This window comes from Parasteatoda tepidariorum, chromosome 2 (assembly GCF_982258835.1).
Source record: "Parasteatoda tepidariorum strain Cologne lab strain chromosome 2, Ptep-v5.0, whole genome shotgun sequence".
Lineage (NCBI taxonomy): Eukaryota > Metazoa > Arthropoda > Arachnida > Araneae > Theridiidae > Parasteatoda > Parasteatoda tepidariorum.
Window position 1 is genome coordinate 4,828,624 of NC_141756.1, and position 22,044 is coordinate 4,850,667.

The 22,044-nt window shown below is 34.3% G+C and overlaps 1 protein-coding gene and 1 long non-coding RNA gene across 2 annotated transcripts; both read left to right on the forward strand.

The window, feature by feature from the left end:
- The first annotated feature begins 992 nt into the window (after nucleotides 1-992).
- LOC107439225 (uncharacterized) lies at nucleotides 993-6,754 on the forward strand. The gene is made up of 2 exons (XR_011636032.2): nucleotides 993-1,201; nucleotides 4,811-6,754. It is a non-coding gene; the product is annotated as an uncharacterized LOC107439225 (long non-coding RNA).
- Nucleotides 6,755-15,529: 8,775 nt separating this feature from the next.
- LOC107439226 (uncharacterized) lies at nucleotides 15,530-19,681 on the forward strand. The gene is made up of 2 exons (XM_016051746.4): nucleotides 15,530-15,715; nucleotides 18,887-19,681. The coding sequence occupies exons 1-2, from the start codon at nucleotides 15,666-15,668 to the stop codon at nucleotides 19,596-19,598; spliced, it is 762 nt and encodes a 253-aa protein (XP_015907232.3). The 5' UTR covers nucleotides 15,530-15,665; the 3' UTR covers nucleotides 19,599-19,681.
- The last annotated feature ends 2,363 nt before the right edge of the window (nucleotides 19,682-22,044 follow it).

The following is a 22,044-nucleotide window of genomic DNA, read 5'->3' on the forward strand; positions in this document are numbered from 1 at the left end:
CTTCTACCGTTAAATGCTTGACTTCGCGAGCATGCTTTTTTGGGCTACCAAATGGAGGAGCTATCCTCTCCGCAGAGAATCAAAATTGTGATGGCATGTCTTCGGATCATCCTCAGGTATATTTCCCAGACAGTTGCCAATAGCTTATAATGCAGCTCTAGTGCGACGTAAATAAATTACTTCTACTACTGTTAAGGAAACCTCCCCCGGCCTAAACTCACCCTCCAAACGCTGTGCGAAGCGTGGAGGTGGCTGTATCGAATACCACCATATCCCTGGACGTTTACTGCTTGTTGTCCTTTTCTGAGTTATTCCATTTGCTCTTCAACTTGACAAAGTTTTATAAGCCTAAATTGAGCACACAAACCTGCAAATATATGTAATTTCACCATAGCAAAACTATAAAGCCTAATTAAAAGATCATTACTTTAAGGGGCCTCCCTGGCCGAGCGATATTGTTCTTCAAACGCTGTGCAAAGCGTGATGGTAGTGGGTTCAAATCCTGCTGTAACCCTAGCTGTATCTTTGTGCGCTCCTTCTCTGTATTGTGTTGTCCTGTAGTGGACTGATCGTTAAGACACGGTTCTCAGCAGATCCTCGAAGTCAAGCATCACTGGCTGCGGTCAGTGTGTGGGTGGGTGACCTCTTGGATCAGTGGACCGAAGATGCGCTGTATCGGTCCTCGTTAAACTGTTCTACCTTAAAGTGCTCGACTTCGCGTGCAGGTCGTCGAGCTACCGAAGCGAGGGTGCCATCCCCTCTGCAGAGGATCAAAATTGGGATGGCATGTCTTCGGATCATCCTATGGGATGTTTCCCAGACTGTCGCCAATAGCCCGTTGTGCAGCTCTAGTGCGACGTAAATGAACAACAACAACAAAAATACCTGCATTGTGCTATTTGTCCTTCTATTTGAGAGAGGTTTACTAGCCTAAATTGAGCACACAAGCCTGCAAATGTACGTAATTCGAATAAACCAATCATTACTTTAACTTTAACTCTGTTATTTTGGAGTTGAAGTAGAAATTGTGAAATAGTGGGTGCCAAACACTTTTGTTCTGATGTAGTTTCCCATTCATTTGCCGCTCGATTTCTATTGCAGTTAGCTAGTTGTATTCTTTACTAGTTCAATTGATTTGATAGCAAATAGTCATGAATATGCCTGAAGTTGATGCTTCCAACTCTGAGCTCGGTCAGGAACTGTATGTAATTTTTTTCTTTAATTCTTAAATAAAAGCTAAACTTGTTTTTTCACATCCGCTTAAAAAATTGTTTAAAATTAAAGAATATTTTTCATTCGATTTTATAAGCTCCAATTTGGTTATTTAAAGCAAATTTTTGGTTATTATTTACTTTGAGGTGGCATATTCAAACTTACCAGTTTTTTCTACAATTCCTGTCCGACACTATTTTCATTTAAGTTTTAAAAGTTTCTTTTAAACCTTTATTGTGAGTACTGAACATTGAGCAAAGAAATAAACAGATCACCTGAATAGCTTTTCATCTAATGACCGCATCTTAATGTTCAATGATTCAATGTTAATGGTTGGAGAAGAAGCAACAAATTTCAAGAACTTTAAAATGTGATTTCTCAGGAACTGTTCGACCTATTTTGCTCAGACTTTGTATTTTGCCATGCAAAAAAAATAAATAAATGAAATAAATAGAATGAAAAATCTTTAAAATGATTTTTAAAAAATTGTCTACCTTAAAATTCAAAATTGTTCCGACTATTATTAAATAGAGTAATAAAAAATAAATATTTACTGAAAGTTTTTTTCCCGTAAAATTATCTTTAAATAAACGCATTTTATAATTGTGTGCAAAAATGTTTAAATTCGCTTAAACGGTTCTCGAAATATGAGAAAATACACAAAAAGTAAAATTAACATTAAGACGTCCTATTTCCATATTGCGGCTATCCCCTTTATTTTGCATGTCAGAAATCCTAATCGGTTGAGAAAAAGGTATGTTTATTCAGAGAAATTACGCTTTTGGGTTTGATTAAGTCACTTAAAATATCTACAATAATTAGCATTTTTAAGGTCACCTCAAACCATTAAGTTTCAGTCCTAGAACCTGAAGATACTATCATTAGATCAAAAGTTATTCAGAGTGGTCCGTTTATTTATTTTTGTGCACTGTACATCCAACATTTACTAATAGCATCGCATTATAGCAAATATCTGTTTAAAATGTTTCAGAAATTTCAGCTCGATGATTTTTTTTAAATAAATGATTGGCTATATTTTATTGACTATATCGAAACTGAATACTCTTATTAAAGTGTGCGAATCTGTAAGCACGAGAACCTGTCTGTACTTCGCAGATACTATAACAATCCCTCTGAATTCAAAAAATCCAATAAGGCAAAATTTCAGAGAAAAATTTCGAACTTTAAATGAATAATCATTGTTATGTTTATATCGAAAATGGTAAAATTTGCTTTTGTGATCTTACATGACAATTGAATATGAGTAAATTAGTACAATCGTTAGAATATTTCTAGTAATAGCAACGTTTTGTTTTAAACTTGTTTTTCCGCACCCTAGCAAATCATTATTTCAGACTCGTGTATAGATATTTATTTGTAGACAGTTATTTTAAGTAGTATATATATATATATTACTGTGAATGACCTAAATTGTTTGTTATTGACTTTTACCGGTGAATGTTGACTATCACATAGTCACTTTGATAAATATCCGAAATATATAGGTCTAATTAAGTGCCACTACCCGGTATACCTAGACTGATGTTTTAAGGTTCAGTGCCACTGTATACATTTGCCCGGTACTCCAAACACTGATGTTTCTATTTATATAACATCAGTAGATATTAAAACATAATATCTGCTAATAATAGTGAATAAATATAATATCAGCGAATAAATTAATATCAAATTGGTAATAACAAATATTTCGGACATTCAAGAAAGAGATTGTTGACATTCACTGGTGAAAGTCTGCATTCTCTTTACTTTGGTCATTCACTGTAATTGTTTTAAACAAACATTCTAAGTATTGTATTGCTATGGATTTATTTATCAACGGCTTTACGTAGTTTATTTTTTTACAGAAAATAAAATATCGAACAACTCTGCCAAAAACCGCGTGTTTTTGAGTTTTTTAGAAATTGAATTCTGTAATCTTACATTTATTTGAAAAAATTTCACGTGTAAATTTTGAATTAAATTTAAACTAATAAATGTAAAACAAAATATTATCCAGCTTTCAAGAGTTCGTCGCTACTATAAATCTGAGGTTGTCTGCTATTATGGAAAAGAATAAAAATATTTTCTAACATTAAAGAAATGATTTTACTCTAATCAGTATGGTTGGGGAGTTCAAAAATCCAGAACCAAACGGTTAACCTCAGACCCTTAGTAACCCATCTTCGTATCCATAGTAGCCGAGAGCAGATCTTGTGAAGAATTTTTATTAATTTTTGTTAACAATTTATGGCTTAAAAATAATTGAAGTTTTCGCTTCACGCAAGTTTTTAATTTTCTCCAACGAAAAGGAGACTTAACGAAAAATACATTAAAATTAAGGTTTTAAATTTAGACAAACTGTTACTGCAATCAAAGCATCTGGGAAAAACTGAAATAATATTAGTAATATGCATGTTGTGAAAATGAAAACTTAGAAAAAAAATTGGGAAAACTGATTTCTTTCTGCTAAGCTGTGCAGTTTCTTTTTGCTCTTGTGCAATTTATTTTTTTAATAAAATAAATATGGAATTATAATGCATATTTTAGAACTGAAAATTATATTTTTTACGCTTGTTTTGAAAATAACTTTATTTTTAGACCTTGTATTGTTTACCATATGTTGAAAAATTCTTCAAAAGAAATGTCTAGAATTAATATATTAAGTTTTTAATCGTTTAAAAAGTTCACTTTTTGAAAAAGCCATACACTTACAAAAAGGGAGTTTTTGAGGTTGACAGGTGTAAAAAAAAATACACCCGAGGCAGAAAGTGAGGTTATGTTGAAAATGAGGTTAATGAACAGAAAATAACCTCATTTACACCTCTCAAAATCAACCTCATATATAACTCAGAAATTTTAGTTGAGATCGGGTGAAATTATTCAAACCTCAAATATAATTATTTGGTTGAGGTGTAGAAAAAATGACCCGCCCATCTTAAATACAACCTCCCTGAGCTAGTTGCTCCAAAGTAGATTTTCATCAACCTCAAGTGCGAATGAGACTTTTTGATACACCTTGATTGTACACCTTAGGAGGTTGAACTTTTAAGGTTGTTTTTTAAATAAACTCAGTGCCGGATTAAGCGTAGGCGGGGCCCTAGGCCATTCAAATTTTTGGGGCCCTTAGATTAAATTTTTTTCCCGTATGTTTTTTATTTACTCAAATATAAAAGTATTTATATATCTTTTTATTTAAGAAAGCATATTTAAAATTAAAATAAATAATAAATTAAATTTTACTTTATTTTGTTAAATTATAACTAAAAAGTACTCATAACATTTTATAATCATAACATCTACATTTGAAATTTTTTCTTTAAATCATTGTTTTTCTTAATTTTTTAAATTTATTTTCAAAAAATCCATCTTAAGGGAGCCCCTGGCCAGGCCTAATGGGTAATACGGCACTGAATAAACCTCAAATAAACCTCAAATCTACCCTGATACGCCAAAACTGCCTCAGCACCTTAAATTTTTTTAGTGGTATGTTTGAAAAACTGACCATCACTGTTAAAATAGTAGCAAAATGCCCTCATTTAAACCTTTCTGTTATATAGTGCTATCAAATTGGATTATAATGTTTTTTTTTAATTTTCAGGTCGGGAAGTTCAGGTTGGGTTCTTACCTACCTCCTAGAGATAAGGAATGACCTATTGAAAATCTCACCTATATTTAAAGTTCCAATAGAATTGAGCATGTTTTTGTTTATTGCAGTCAACATCTACAAAAGCACGTACGTCATTTACTACACGAATAGACTGATGCTAACTTTTTTAACCGGTATTACTATAGTTGCATTGATCCTTGAGAGGACAGCGGTTGTGGTAAATCCCTCGCACCTATGGATCAACGTTGCTCTCTGTATCATTTTACCTCTTCTGATGAGGTGTAATAGAGCAGTTGCAGCGATTTTTACATCCGTCTTCATTTCCTATTCAACACCACTGGCCTTTGCCACAGACTTGTTTTTTATCTTGTGCGTCTGCTTGAAAAGCAAAGGCAGCATTCCGTCAGAGTTTTACACAGTGAACCTTGCCTACATCGGAATTTGTTGCTTAATTTCGATATCTCTTAATGATCAGATAACGACTGCGTCTGCCATAACAATAAGTTCAGTATACTTCATTGTTTTTTATGGTTTATTGACATTGCTATTTATGTATTTTAAAACAGGATACAGTCGGTGGTCTGAACCTTTATATGTTCAAATTGAGTTAATTTCCTACCTGCTATTTCCTACGATGTTAGATATTTTCTGTAATCTTACATACGGTGGAAAGTTAACTTACAGTATTCCATATTTAAAATCTCTGTAAACCTTGTATAATCTAGATTTTTCTATCATGCTGCTTTTTTGTCTCTAAAATTTATGTAAATAGAATTTAAAAATAAAATTTTTGAGAATTTTTAAGGCACATGTTTGTTTTTTAAAGCTTTTATAGCTATAAAAAAGATTCCATCTAACAAATTGGATAATAAAGCGCAAATAATATAAGAGGCGGTTTGCCATTTCTGCACTTAGTGTCAAAATTTATATACTCGTAATGGAAATCAATAAATAATGGTGAGGGATTAAAAGCATCAAAACTAAATTTTGCAAATTAAACAAAAGATGGTCAGAGGCGAAAAAAAGAACTTTCATGTTCCTGAAAGTAATTTGGTTTTGATAGTTTTATTTCCATATATTTTGTCCTCGATAATATTTCGTCCGACTTTAATAGTATTAGTTTTTCCGTCCATAAATTTTGATTTCTAAATGCATTGATGCTATTTTGACTTTAAATATTTTAAAATACATGGAAGGAACTATAAACCACACGTATGCAAAGAAGAGAGATAACTTTCAATAAAATCATAATGGCCACTAAGGTGTGAGGCATTATGCAAAAAGAAAAGACATCGGAGGGAAAATACGCATGCAATATCAAGAGAATTAGACTCCTGTATTCCTTTTGCACCAACAGTGTGCGATTCACCTGAGAAACTACATGATCTGAGAATGTACAGATGATACTAGAGAAGATACTATGAGAAGATACTATGAGAAGATACTAGCACGAGTATTTAACAGAATGTAGTGAAAAGGGTACCTCTTAACGCAGTATGCGAAAAAATTGCGTTTGTGAATGAGAACCTGATAGGCGAGATTTTGCGGGTAAAAACCTATCTGGTTCTTGCTCAAATTTACGAATTCGCGTGTGCGACTGTTTTTCATGCAGTGAGAATGGCCCGTACATACAAATTTGAATTTTTTAACATACGTAATTCGCATATTTTTGCACGAATAGGCATTCTGGGGAGAAGACTGGTTCCATTTCTAGAGTCTCCCTCTCCTCCTCTGCACTAATGTATGGGAATGTATTACGATGTTTCCCCTTCCAAATTATTTTTCGTTTTTAGCTTATAGATATATCTTCGTGCTGTTCTTCTCTGTATTCTGCTACATGTCCTTCTAATTGACAAATGTTTATAAGCCTTAATTGAACCACACAAGCCTGCAAATGTATGTAGTAACAATAAATAAATAAAAACTTGATGTGTATTTAGTGCGTATATTTTTTCACCAAGATTTTCTATTTCCTCAGACACTCTTAAATATTATTTTGATTGACTCGACTATGCCACTTTTCTATTCCATAAGTTGCTTATACAAGCTAGATCGTGCAGATCATAGATTCTCAACCTTTTTAACGTTGCCGCCCCCTAAAGGAGCAAAAAACATTTCAACGCCCCCTTTGTGAAAATCCAGTTATTTAGAGCATGGTGTGATTTGTTTGGTTTTTTTAAAAAAAATAATGTATACATTAACTCGATGCTTTTCTTACGGCAGATAATCGCAGTCTATTAATTTAAATAGACACGGTAATGAAAAAAAAATATACGACATAGAAACGTATGCTTAAAAAGAATAATTTATTGTTAATTAGATAATTAAAAAACACCCAAAATACTTTTTTTACACTAAAAAGTAGTATCAAGGAAGCTTTAATTTCTTAACGTTGGGTTCAATACTTTTAGTGAAGTGAAGACGCAAGTCTCTTCGTTGTACAATTTCGAGTTGATTTCTTCTTTTTTTTGTGTGACAAGACCCGTAACAGCGCTGAATCCAAGGTAGGAGGAAGGGAAGGCATTTAAAGAAATTTTTAGCGATATTCCGCAGTCCAGGGTAGAGGAGACTGGTGTTACCTTGAAGCCAAAATTTTGGGGGACGATCACCACTTCAATGTTTCATAAGTTAAAAATTCGACCAATTCCTCATAAATCTGAACCTCTGCTGCTTCAATATTCCCAAAAGGGTTCATAACCCAATAACCCATTGAGGGAACAAAACATATTTAAAACGGTCAGAAAAGTCCAAGTGCAAAGAGACAAGGTATTGACAATATTATATACTAGAATCAAGGTAAAGCATATTTTATTAGGGAGAAGGTGAGGTTTACATCTTGTTACGTTTAAAGCTGAACAACAACTGACTAGCGCGGGATAACAAAAGGTGGAGTTGAGTTGAGTCGCTGCAAGGCGCATTTACACTGAAGATAAAATACATGACAATTCTCTGGCGCTTAAATAAAAGGTTAATTATGAATTATTAAAATTTAAGAGTCAATAACGAATAATTAGAGATTTAATCTGGTGACTGGTCTTTTTTCCCGAGTTGATCTCCTTAATTGCATTGGATTTCTCTGGGTTACAGGACTAGAAACTGGAAGAGAGGAGGGTATGGTGGGTGTAGAGCTGGATACTGGACGAGAGGAGGGTATGGTGGATGTAGAGCTGGATACTGGAAGAGAGGAGGGTATGGTGGGTGTAGAGCTGGATACTGGAAGAGAAAAGTGTACTGTCCTGGGCCTAGAAAATTTTAAAGAAGGAGTTATTGATTTTTCAACTTGACAAGCTCTTAATTGGTTAAAGTGACGCTTGATCACATAACCGTCGTCTAATTCAATGAGATAGTGAAGTCGTCCAAGTTTTTCAACAACAGTTCCATACTTCCATTTAGCAGATGATGTATAGTTGCGAGACTGTACTCTTTCTTCTAACTTGAAATTTTTGTTAAATTCTGGCTGCAAGGCATTATTTTTTTGTCCTTTAGTTGGTTTGATTAAGTCGAATTCACATCTTAAGTTTCTACCAAATAACATTTCTGACGGGGTTTTTCCATTGTTAAGTGGTGTTATTCTGTATCGGAAAAGTAGTTTGCATAATTTACTATGGAGGGAACCTGGATGATACTTCATGCATTTTAATTTCGTTTTTAATATCTGGACATAGCGCTCTGCTTGGCCATTTGTAGCTGGATAGCCTGGAGCAATAAGACGCTGTTTAATACCATTTGACTTACAAAAATGTTGGAATTCAGCTGACTTAAAAATTGCGGCATTATCAGAAACTAAAATTTCAGGCAATCCATGACGACTAAAAATTTCTTCTAAATAATAAATTGTGTTTGATGATGTAGGAGATGTCTTCATAGCAAAAATCTCAGGCCATTTTGAAAGTGAATCCACAACAATTAAAAATTGATGCTCCATGAAGGGTCCGGCATAGTCGATGTGCACGCGTTGCCAATTTTTCTCCGGTGTTTCCCATATGTGAAGAGGTGCTTTCGCTGGATTTTTTCTTACATCACAGCATTCACGGCAACTCTTAACCATGTTTTCAATATCGGTGTCAATGTTTTTCCAATAGCAGTAGTTTCGAGATAGAGCTTTCATTTTCACAATTCCTATGTGTGTAGAATGTAGTTGCATGAGCATTTCAGGTTGAAGAGATTTGGGAATGATAACTCGATTTCCTCTAAATAGGATTCCATCTTGAATGGTTATGCTGGGATCAAACTTGTTTCCAATAACAATATCGTATTTTATTTTTTTAAGATCAGGATCAAGCTCTGTTTCTGTTTGAATTTGTTTTGCTGTAATTGTTTCAGTTGAAATGTAATTTATGATAAATTGCTGGAGTGCTTGTGATTCATCAATACAGTTGACGTAATTAACTGGTAGTGGAAGAGGATTTCTTGAAAGGTAATCAGCATTTGTATGCTTTTCAGATTTTCTATGTATAATTGTGTAATCGAAACTCGAAAGAAATTGAGCATATCGAAGAATTCTTGAAGCAGTCATAACTGGGAGGCTTTTCTCTGGATGGAAGATAGCGCAAATGGCTCTGTTATCGAGAATCAAGGTAAATTTTCTGCCAAAAATATAATCGTAAAATTTTTTGCAAGCCCAAACCACAGCTGTAGCTTCACGATCCAATTGACTGTAATTTTTCTCGGCAACTGTGAGACTTCTGGAAGCAAAAGCGATAGGACGCTCTATACCGTTTGGCATAGTGTGTGAAAGAACTCCTGAAAGTCCAAAAGGGCTGGCATCAGTAGCTAATGTTACTGGAAGAGCTGGATTGAAAGGCACTAGAATCTGGTCACTGGTTATAATTGATTTTGCTTTTATGAACGCAGATTCACATTCTGCAGTCCATCGGAAACGTGCGTTTTTACATAAGAGTTTGTTTAGTGGATGAAGTAGGCTGGAAGCATCTGGAATGAACTTAGAATAATACATGACAAGTCCAATGAATTTACGAACATCATCAACGGAGTTTGGTCGAGGTGTTTCGGATATAGCTTGAATTTTATCAGGTGATTTGTGTAGTCCAGCAGAACTGATAACATGTCCCAAATACTGAACTTTTTCCTCGAAAAATCTACATTTGTTAAGATTAAGATGCAAATTATGTTCCCGTAACTTTTCTAATACTTTAATTAAACGTTGCTGGCAATCTTGTTTATCTTTTCCTTGGATGATAATATCATCAAAGTAGGCAATAGTTCCATCCAAATCTTGGACAAACTGATCAATAAATTTATGGAATTCATTTGGCGCAGTTTTTATTCCGAAAAATAATCTTTTTGCTAAGTATGTGCCTCTATGAGTAGAAAGAGTCTGATATTTTGCACTTTCTTCATCGACTTTCAAATGTAAATATGCTTTGTGGATATCGAGCGTACAGAAATATTTCCCATCGCGTAATTTATTGAAAATGTCCTCAATTCTAGGAATTGGGTGTCTGGCATTTTGAAGCTGACTGTTGATTGTAACTTTAAAATCTGCGCAAATACGAATTGTGCCATCATGCTTTGGGACAACTACTAGGGGTGTACCCCATTCTGATACGTCTATTTTTTCTATTACACCTTCCGCTTCTAATTTATCTAATTCTTGTTCTACTTTTGATTTTAAAGCATACGGTACAGTACGTGGTTTAATAAAAATGGGTTTAGCATCTGGAATTAGCTTTAGTGTACAAGTATAATCAGGAATGCAACCAATTTTAGGTTCAAACACATCAGAAAAAGAATCAATAATTTTCTGTATAGAAAAATCAGTAGAAGAAATGCTGGGTTTAATACTTGTATTTTGTGCAGAAATAATGTGAAGATCATTTAAATTAATATTCAAGTTTCTAATCCAATCACGCCCTAATATAGAATTTTTCTTTATCGAAACAACATACAAATCTTCAAAGCTAGATTTATTTTGATATGATACTTTAATCTGAGCAACACCAAGAGGCTTAAAAATTTGTCCCGTATAACTTCTAAAAGATACATTCGTTTTTTTTATCGGAACATTCAGACATAATTTTTTGAATTCGTCATTATTTATTATGCTAACCTTACTTCCGGAATCGCATTCGAAGCGATGCTCAATGCTATTCAATTTAACTGGAACATACATTTTGTCATCATGATTGAAATCGTTCAAAAATACATCATAAATTTGATTTACGTTAGTACTTAGTTCATTAGAATCATCTGTTATTTGATTTATATTTCGATTTCTAGATCTATTTCTGAACTGTTTTGATATACACACGTTAGCTAAATGACCTCGTTTCATGCAAGATTTACATCGTAATTTATTTTTAAGAAAACAATCTTGAGTTTCATGATTTGTTTTTCCACAATGTAAACATAATCCCTCTAATCCAAGTTCTTTAAAGTTAATACTACTTTTATTTTTCATAGGCGATTTTGATCTACTTCTGTTTTGTTGTTTACTTTCGTTTTCGGAATTTCGAAAATTACTGTTGAATTTTTTCTTTATATAGCCACTTGATATTTTATTAATGAAATTAGGATAATTACTCTTATAAACTTCTTTATTTTCGATTTTAGCAGCTTCAATTGCTAAGGCAATTTCAATAGTTTTATCAAATGTAGCATCACCTTGTTGCAATAATTTTTCACGAATATCGGCATCAGCTAAACCTCTGATAAATTGTGATCATAATAATAAGTTTAACATAGATTTAGAACAGTTATTAGAATTACATTCAGATTTGAATTCAGCATTTTTTGTTAAATCTTTCAATGAAGAAACGAAAGTAGAAATCGACTCACCTTGATGTTGATGTCTAGAAAAAAATTTATGTTGTTCGGTAAGAACATTCGGTTTCGGTGATAGATGCTTCTTTAAAAGCAATAGAAGTTCTTGAAATGTTTTTGTCGACGGAATATCCGGTGCAGTAAGACTCGAAAGCAGCTGGTATTGTCGTGAGCCAAGACAGTTAATTAATACGAGTACCTTTAATTCTTCTGTTTCTGGATCATCTGCTGACAGTCCTTTTAATTTGAAATAATTTTCAAGTCGTTGAGAATAACAATCAAAGGATTCGACAGCGGCATCAAAAGGATCGAATGATAAGTTTTGAGTAGCGATGACATCTTTTGCGCTTCGTTTCGATTCTGGTGTTGATTTTACTGATTGAACAAATTCTTGAAGAGTTGTAATTAATTGATTGAGTTCCGTCATTATTATTCTTTTATCCTCGTCGCCAAATTATTATATACTAGAATCAAGGTAAAGCATATTTTATTAGGGAGAAGGTGAGGTTTACATCTTGTTACGTTTAAAGCTGAACAACAACTGACTAGCGCGGGATAACAAAAGGTGGAGTTGAGTTGAGTCGCTGCAAGGCGCATTTACACTGAAGATAAAATACATGACAGACAATATTCTTGTGCATCATTAAAGGGAATTTCACCTGCTTGGCTAAACTCATTCCAAACGAAATTTTGCCTCCACAAAATGAGTTGTTTCAGAAAGGCAGAAATGACTGATTTTGTAGGGATCAAATTGAGCTCGTCGCCTTGAAATTGTAAATTAATGCAATTTAATTTTACGAATAAATCCGCCAAAGTCTTTCCTAAATTCTAGCAGTCTGTTTCTCAGAGCTACATCTCTGTTGTAGAGGAACTGACAAGCACAGAATCGAAAAGATTCCAAAACCTATTGAGACAGGCACCTTTGGAAAACCAGCGAATCTCGGTGTGTAGTACCAAAGCGATTGAATTCTTCATCATACGCAGTCTGAATAATCAATCGTTGAGAGTATTACTGTGAATTTTGTTCACAGCAAATATGACATATTGCAATAACGGATGCAAACGGTTGCTGAGATTTTTTCCTATTAAATGCTATCTGTGAATCACTCAGTGAACAGCTGAAATATCTGGTATTTCCATTTTCAAAAGGGCGATAAACCCACGATGTTGACCCTCCATTGCAGGTTGTTGTTGTTGCAGTTCATTTACGTCGCCCTAGAGCTGCACAATGGGCTATTGGCGACGGTCTGGGAAACATCCCTGAGGATGATCCGAAGACATGCCATCACGATGTTGATCCTCTGCAGAGGGGATCGCATCCCCGCTTCTGTAGTCCAACGACCTGCACGCGAAGTTGAGCCCTTTACGGTAGCACAGTTTAACGAGGACCAATACCGCACAATCTCGGTACCTACGCAGACTGATCCAAGTGGTCACCCACCATTGCAGGAGTTCCATCAGTGGCAATTGACATAATATTCGCAAGAGGAATGCATTTCCTCTGTAAAATAATCTTGGCCATTATTAAAAATAGATTTACCTTTGGTATCTACCATCAAGCTTCTTGTAAAAAGCATCTGTTGAATACTTTTTCCGTCCCGCAGTGGACTGATCGTTAAGACACGGTTCCCAGCAGATCACCGAAGTCAAGCATCACTGGCTGCTGTCAGTGTGCGGGTGAGTGACCACTTGGATCAATCTGCGTAGGGACCGAGGGTGTGCGATGCTCGTCCTCGTTAAACTGTGCTACCGTAAAGTGCTCGACTTCGCATGCAGGTCATCGAGCTACCGAAACGGGGGTGCCATCCCATCTGCAGAGGATCAAAATTGTGATGGCTTGTCTTCGGATCATCCTCAGGGATGTTTCCCAGACCGTCGCCAATAGCCCATCGTGCAGCTCTAGTGCGACGTAAATGAACTACCTACCCGAATACTTTTTCCTATCTTTACAAGCTGTACCTACGCCTACAGTAAAACCTACATTGCATGGCAACGTTGATTCATCAACTTGAAGGGAAAATTCGTTGGATATCAAAAGTTTGCATAAAGAAACTTCAATGTTTTCAGCCATCTCCTCATTTGGTCCCCGCACTGTATCGTTGCTTAATGGGATATTTTTGATTACATTGGATGCAGCTGGATGGTGTAAAACTGTTTCTAAAACTTCTTTGACAACCGACAGTATCAACTCTGAGCCGATGGTATGAGCTTTCTCAGAATTAGCACTGTTATAAGCTATCAAACCATCGTCGCATTTTTGTGATGAGGTTGCTATCAACCCTGAGACAGAAGGTGCCTTCAGAAACTTGTATTTGAAATTTATATTTTGTTTGTTAGGATTAGCTTTTTGCAAATGCTCCTGTTAATGGAAAGATTGCATTTTCTCATAAGATAAAACTTTGTTACAGAGTAAACACATGGGCAGTTAAGAGTTCGACAGCGATTGAACAAATCCAAACTTCAAGTACGTGGCATGGCATTTGGCACTGGTACGTGGCATTTTGTTAAATGACATTGTTGGTGGCAGTAAACGCAAATGATGGAAGAAAATAAACTATTTCTCTAAATTAATAAATAATTTATGGTAAAGAACTAATTCGCGGACATACTTGGCCAAATAAACAATGAGATCGAATCGTAACTGGGGAAAAAACTGTAAGGAAGGTAACGAAAATCATCATAAGAAGCACAGGTCAAATCAATTATTCATATCGAAAGCTCATGAACTTTGATTTCCTCCAAATGGCATGAATAGGTAAGAGCCTTTCGCGAAATAGCTTGAATGAATCAGAGGCAAAAACTTTTGACTCATGCGCTGCTCTGTGTTGGTTCGGATCGGAGAATAGGTGTCGTATAAGTTCGTTTTATTTGTGGTACAAAAGGTGTATCGAATAATCTTAATTTATTATATTAATTTCATTTTTTTCCTTAATATTAATTTTAGATTAATTTTATTTATTAAATAAATATAATTTAATTTGTAATTTTATTTGCAAGTTTTAAAATTAAATTTGAATGACAAAACATGTTCACCCAAACCTTACCGCCCAAAACAAGTTTACCGCCCCTCAGCATACTCCCAACGCCCCCAGGGGGGGCGGTACCACCCCCGTTGAGAAACAATGGTGTAGATCATCACTGAACACTGATCGTATGAAACGATTCCCAGTAAATCGCTGAAATCAAGCTTCACTGGCATTTATAGATGCATGTCCCGCAGTGGACTGACCGTTAAGACACGGTTCCCAACAGATCACCGAAGTCAAGCATCACTGACTGCGGTCAGGGAACGAGTGGGTGACCACTTGGATCATTCTGCGTAGGGATCGAGGGTGTGCGGTATAGGTCCTCGTTAAATTATTCGACCGTAAAGTGCTCGACTTTGCGTGCAGGTTGTCGGGCTAACAAAGCAGGGGAGCCATCCTCTCTGCATAAAATCAAAATTGCGATGGCATATCTTCAGATCATCCTCAGGGATGTTTCACAGACCGTCGCCAGTAGCCCATTGTGCAGATCTAGTACTACGTAAAAAACGTACCTATCTACCTTAACGTTCAGTCCACTCCGTTGTGTTCACTTACGTCGCACTAGAGCTGCACAATGGGCTATTGGCGTTGGTCTGGGAAACATCCTTGAGGATGATCCAAAAACATGACATCATAATTTTGATCCTCTGCAGAGGGGATGGCACCCCCGCTTTTATAGCCCAGCGACCTGCACGCAAAGTCGAGCACTTTACGGTCGAATAATTTAACGAGGACCTATACCGCACACCCTCGATCCCTACGCAGAATGATCCAAGTGGTCACCCACTCGTTCCCTGACCGCAGTCAGTGATGCTTGACTTCGGTGATCTGTTGGGAACCGTGTCTTAACGGTCAGTCCACTGCGGGACATGCATCTATAAATATAAAAATAATTTGAGAGAGGTTTTTAACTGTTCCCGTATAAGTTGAAGCTAATCATTCGCATGTTAGCATATTTTCAGGAAAAACATTTTTTTTTCAGTGCATCCGCAGATTGTGTGGCGTGTTGTGGATTATTGACTTGCTAACATTCAATCATGGATTTTGCTGAAATTGGCGGTGTCTATGCAGAGATTGCTCATGAAGAGTATGTTTTTATAACTTTTTTCCGAAAAAAAATATTCATAAGGAATAGTCAGTATGATTAAATTAGGAATAAAAACTAAATCATTTATCATTTAATATTTTTGAAAAATTAATATTATTACATTTCTGTTTAGATATTCAATTGATTCAAGCATTATAATCAGTTTTGAAATAGAATTTTACAATGCAATTTTTCCCAGTTCATGATTGTTTTCTGTAAGGTTTAATTTCTAAAATATTTTCAGAAAAGTTTTTTTTCAAGAAATGAAACAATGGCAGAGCTTTTAAATGCAGCTAAACTGTGTAATTTATTTTGATAAGACTATAGCCGGAATTATAGAGATATAAGAGTTTTGTATTTTTTCTAAACGCTGTAAAACTATGTTCTGGAATTCAAGACAAATCATTAAGAAGAAATTCTGCGGGGGAAAAAATATGCGGTTTGGTTAACTTCTAAATATACGGTGTAGTTAAGTTAATAAATGGAGGTAAATTTTTTTAATTTACGGATGAATTAAGCTTTTGAAACTTTGCAAACGACAGAGTGGCGGAGCTGTTAATTAAAAACTCTTAGGCGGCATTTTTATTTTCAAACTAGTTAGGCCAGTCAAAATTTTTATTGAAGCTTTTCGCTGGCTGACAATTTAACTTTCTGTTCACTAAAAACCGAATTTATCGTGATATTATTAAAACTGGCGTATTGTCAAAATTCTGATCACCTTACTATTAAATCATTTGAATTTTAATTGGTGTTCTTTACTGGATGACATCACAAGTTTCTTTCGTTTTTTGATTTCTAAATTTCTCTTATTGTCGCTAAGTAGAATTTATCTGCAATCACTTTCAGACTAGCTAAAGAACTCAAATTATGGTTGTACTCTGTATTAGACAATAATGCAAGTTTCAAACGATTCCTGACTGCTGCAAGAATTTGTTATCTGATTACAGCTAAATAGACAATAAAAATTTAAATGAAGAGTTATTAGAATTTAACTGGAGTTCTGTGTGACTAGTATCGACTGCTTTCTGACGATTAGACTGAATTTATTGCCATAGCGCGAAAAAATCGTCATTTATCGAAATTTTAAATACTTTATTCTAGATCACTCATATTTTGAGTAGAGCCCTGCTATTGCCGTACATTTTCCTAAATGGTGCAAGCAGATTTTTGCTATTTAAACAATGAATTTTTGACAAATTTCTGTAGAGTAATAGTAGTAATAATCACAGTAATTATAGTAATAATAAAAACTAGAAAACTTTAGAATAAAGCTTTACTTAAATAAAGCACAAATATTAGTATAATAGCTTTATTTAATTATGGCATTTTTATAATTTAATATTAGGCTATTTATATGTAGTCCAAAGTATACCCCATCTTTCAGAAATGTAAGGAACAAAGTTTTATAGGTGACCTCAAAGAAAAAAAATCTATTGTGTTAGACATAAAGGAAATTATTACGAAGCATCACTTTTGAAAGACGTGAGGGGGATTTTTAGTGATAGAAATTTGAGACATTACATAATTATATTAAACTGTTGTTTTATCCGGTAATAAAAACTGGGTATGTTTGTATCCCACTTTTCTGGCTAGTGATTAGAAAGATTTCGTTGCCAATTTCTTTTTTGAAATATTTCATTTCTCAAATTAATATCCATGCATTTTTGACAAAAATAATGTACATTAAGGGTAGTCATTAAAAACATTTTATGAATTAAGAAGCCATCTACTTTGAATTCTATTCAAGCGCACCTCTGTACTTAAGCACTGAATTAATTAATTTCTATCCTTTACAAGCTGTTTATTCCTAAGTTAACCACTTATTAACTTAATGCATTCAATATATAAATGTATTAAGTATAAACATAAGTGAAATACATTTATCTCTTACGTTAGCCACTTATAAGTGGTTAACTTTTGGGTTAAATGTGTTAAATATATTGACGCTATATTTTAATTTAATATTAGGCATAATATCTCCTTATTTTAAAAACTTATTTTAAAGCACTTTCTTTTTTTTGTCCCTGCTTGAATAATGCACTTTCATAAAATGACATATTAAAGTTCAAAGTTTGGCTTTATTCATTATTCTGGCATGCAATTTAAAAACAAATATAAATGTAGATTTGGTGAAAAATGGCATGACAACTGTTTTCTTTATTGCTAATGCTAAAACAATTCAAGAAGCTGATAAAAAAGTTATTTTTAAAAAATATATCTCACTATGCAGAGAATATCGTGCAGAAATACCAAATATATAAAAATCTAAATTTTGAATTTCTCTATAGCGCATCAGATCTCGTATAGCAAAAAAAAATTTACATATAAGGACTGCGAACTAACCTTTTAAAGGAAAAGAACGACATCGAAATTTTGAGAACTCACATTAAAAGAGATTTGATTAAAAATCTTCCTATCAGTTTGATTCCCTGGTGCACAAGTTTTGATGTTTTTAATATCTCCTTACTCTTTAATACGGTAAGTCTGGAATTGGTTATGTCTTTCTTTTGCTTACATCATCGGTTCCTAATTTTTTTCGACTACGGAACCCTAAATAATCAACCGTTTTTTGGCAGACCCCCAACTTTATAAAGCTTATTAGGGTAATTTTGAACGATATAAACTTTTAGACTATTTTAAAAATATTTCTTTAGCGAAATGATTACTTTTCTTCGTCTTATACCCAATAATAAATTATGTTTCATATACGACATTTAAATTTGCAGTTTTTGTGCTATATCTAAGTCTAGTTATGAATTTGTTTTTTATTCATAAATAGTCTGAAAATGAATAAGTCGAATTATGGTTTACTTCCAGAAGAATATTAACAGAACTGTTATAGACGTTGAAAATGTTTAACAGAAATATGTCTTTATTAAGGAATAGTTATTTCAATTTGAAAAGCGCGATAGGAAATACTAATGCAATAATTTATAAATGCTTTTCATAATTCGTTCAATATGTTATTAAAAATATTATATATTTCCTTTGAACAAGACTGGTGAAAAATACGAGGATTAACGTAGTTGTTTAAAATCGAGGCCGTTCGTTATCTATAGGAATATTCACCCCTCATCTCTTTTGAATATTACTACGCCTTTCATCGACAATGAAAAAAAAAATCCAAAACAATACCTTTGTGATGCTAATTCATTCTTCTCGATTTTTCAGGGCTGCAACTCTTCTTAAAGATCAACTTCTCCATCTTCGCAGTATGTTACTGGACATGAAACCAATGTTTGCTGTTCCAATTGAAATGAGCATGATTCTGTTTATCCTAATAAATATCTACAAAGGTATATACATCAATTGTGTCATTAGCAAGACAGTAAGCAACTATTATGCCGCTTTAACTGTGGTTGCTCTTGTCCTGGAAGTGCCTGTTGAAGGAAATTCATATCAACTATGGGCTTATTTTGCCATGTGCGTATTGTTGCCACTTCCTATGGTGTTTCACGAACTGTATAGATGGATTGCTACTCCCTTTTTTATTTGCTTTTCGCAACCACTGGCTTTTTGCCTGGACGAGTTTTTCTTGCTGTACACCTTTATTCGCGGTGAGGAACACCTTCCTAAAGAACAGTTCTATAATTACTACGGCATCTACTTCTTAGCTTGTTCTATAATTTCTGCTTACATTAAACATCTTGTCACTTTGCATGGACTCACGATGCTTGCAATGTTTTTCCTCGCTTTGTATGGTTTAGCGTCATTTGTGTTTTTGTACGTAAAGATGGGAGATTCCATGCAACACTCGTATTCGTTTGGTTTTCGAGTTGAACTAGTTTGTTACCTGGCACTTCCTTATCTGTTGGCAATTTTCTATACAGTCAACTACGGAGAAAAACTTACGTACTATATTCAGATTTTTAAACGCGAGTAAATTTTAATCTGATTTTATTTGATTTGCTATTTTTTAATCTTTTGTGATCAAACATTTTGTAAAATAAATTTTTTTTAGTCTGACTTGGTAATGTCTTATTCATTCTCATAAAGCACTTACGAGACTACCTTTCAAAACGCGTAGAACATTTGGAAGTGGAAAACTTATAATTATCACCGAATGATCGGCATAATTTGTATTTTTCATCAAACTATATAATTTGTCTTCAGTTTTATTTTTTCGACATTTCAGCTTTCTCAATGGGATACCTGCATGGGTTGTCGAAACGTGACATTTGTTTACGTTAGCAACTGTTTTTTCCCTTCTATTTCGAGTAAGCCCATCAAGTATAAATTCTCTTATGTGACCTATTCTAACACAAAGATTTTTTCACAACGATTTAAATTATTTCCCAACTGGAACTAAACATACTCAACGCTCAACATACTCAACGCTCAACATACTCAACGCTCAACATACTCAACGCTCAACATACTCAACGCTCAACATACTCAACGCTCAACATACTCAACGCTCAACATACCAACACTTAATATATACCCATTTTTACCATAGCCGGTCAAATAACCGGACTTAATATTTCTTCATTGAATAGGAAATATTGCTGTAAGGAAGGAAATAAACTAAAAAAACTTTATTATAATTAGAAAAAATTGTATATTGCCAATTTCAATGTATTACAAGCACTAAAAATTTTTAATACATTGCTCAGCGCATTTTTTACATATATATAGGGCGTTTCCATTGTACATTTTCCGCAAACTTATTTCTACAAATTATTATTTCTATAATTATAAGAATTATAATTCTTATAATTAATATCATTTCTTCTAAGAGCTTATGTTGTCTTGATTGTTTCGAAATTTTTCTGGGTAAAAACTAACAGAAGGGAAACAAAATAAAAATAATAGAATATTAACTGTATATAATTGTTAGAAAAAGTCATGAAGTCAAATGTGCAAAAACTATAAGATGAGCGCATTTCTGATGCAAAAGTTCTTAAACGGTCATTTGACCTGTAATGGTATGTTTAGTGTTAACAAAGACAGGCACGAAACGATGAAGAACATAATCAAACTAATTATGCATCGAAGTTGCCAGGTGCGCAAAGCAAAAATATACCACGGTTACAATAAAATACATAAAAAATAAATCTAAGTTAAGTAAAATATGTAGACGAGAAAGAATTATATTTCGACACATTCGATGCGCGAGACGGTGCTGTATTTTACTAACTTCACGTGAATTAACATTCTAACTTATTTAGAGAAGCTCAACTTAAACACGCCATTTTGCTTAGAAACGATCAGCTGGAGCTTACGTCATAAGTCACATGTGTGGGTATCTGATCTCGAAGAGCAAGTACGCAATTTTAAGAATCCTTTCGGGAACTTATCCCTGACTCTACAATTCTGTAAGAGTTTTATTCTGATACGGCCAAATTTTTACGAAACAGTTAAAGGAAATGTTCAGCTTCTAGCATAGCTTCAATTCACTTGAATGATAGGGTAGTGTTGAGTATGATTATAAAGTGACCCTTGACATAACGAAGCGTTATTTATACAGTCATGTCCTGCATAAAATAGTGTTTTTAATACTGTTACGTGACCTGTATTGGACGGATTGTAAAGAAACGGTTCCTAGTTGAACACCGAACTTAAGCATCACTGACTGCTGTCCGTAAACGGAGGGTTAACCACTATGAATAGCCTGCGTAGGGACCGAGGGTGAACGGTATCGGTCCTGGTGAAACTGTTCTACCGTAAAGTGCTACACTTCGCGCACAGGTCGTCCAGCTACCAAAGCAGGGGAGCCATCCTCTCTGAGGTGGATCAAAATTGTCATGGCATGTCTTTGGATCATCCTCGGGGATGCTCCCAGACCGTCGCTAACAGCCCATTACGCAACTTGAGTGTGACGTAAATAAAATACCTGCCTACTGTTACGTATGAAATCAAATTTAATATAGAATCAAGAAACAAAACTTTTAGAAGAACAACAGAAAGAAAAAACCAGACAGATATATTGTGGTTCTAGTAGCAAGAAAATTGTCCATCCTATTAAGTATTTGCGGGAGATCTGCGCCATAGTGGACCAACCCTCAGCGTGCTTGCTACCAGCGTTTCAAGACAGAGTTTTAACAGAAAAATATTAAAAATGAAAAAAAAACAATTATTGCCTTTTTAGCATCCTGTCAAAAACTGTAAAAACAGAATTTGTTTACTGAATTTTTAAAAATTTGTACCACCCCGAGTCATTTTCTAAGTAAGAGTTTTTTATTTGCGTCCAACTAAAGCTGCATAATGGATGTTAACAAACATTAGTTCCTCTATTTTACTTATTGTATTGTAGTTTTTCACATATAATTTTAACTACTCAAAAATTCAGCGAATAAATAACATTTTCCCATCTTTTTTTCACGCAT

Excerpts from the sequence above, each read along its gene's own strand:
- LOC107439226 (XM_016051746.4), top strand. The coding sequence starts at position 15,666 with ATGGATTTTGCTGAAATTGGCGGTGTCTATGCAGAGATTGCTCATGAA. Across the intron at positions 15,716-18,886 it reads GCAGAGATTGCTCATGAAGA|GGCTGCAACTCTTCTTAAAG; the intron begins GTATGTTTTTAT and ends TCGATTTTTCAG.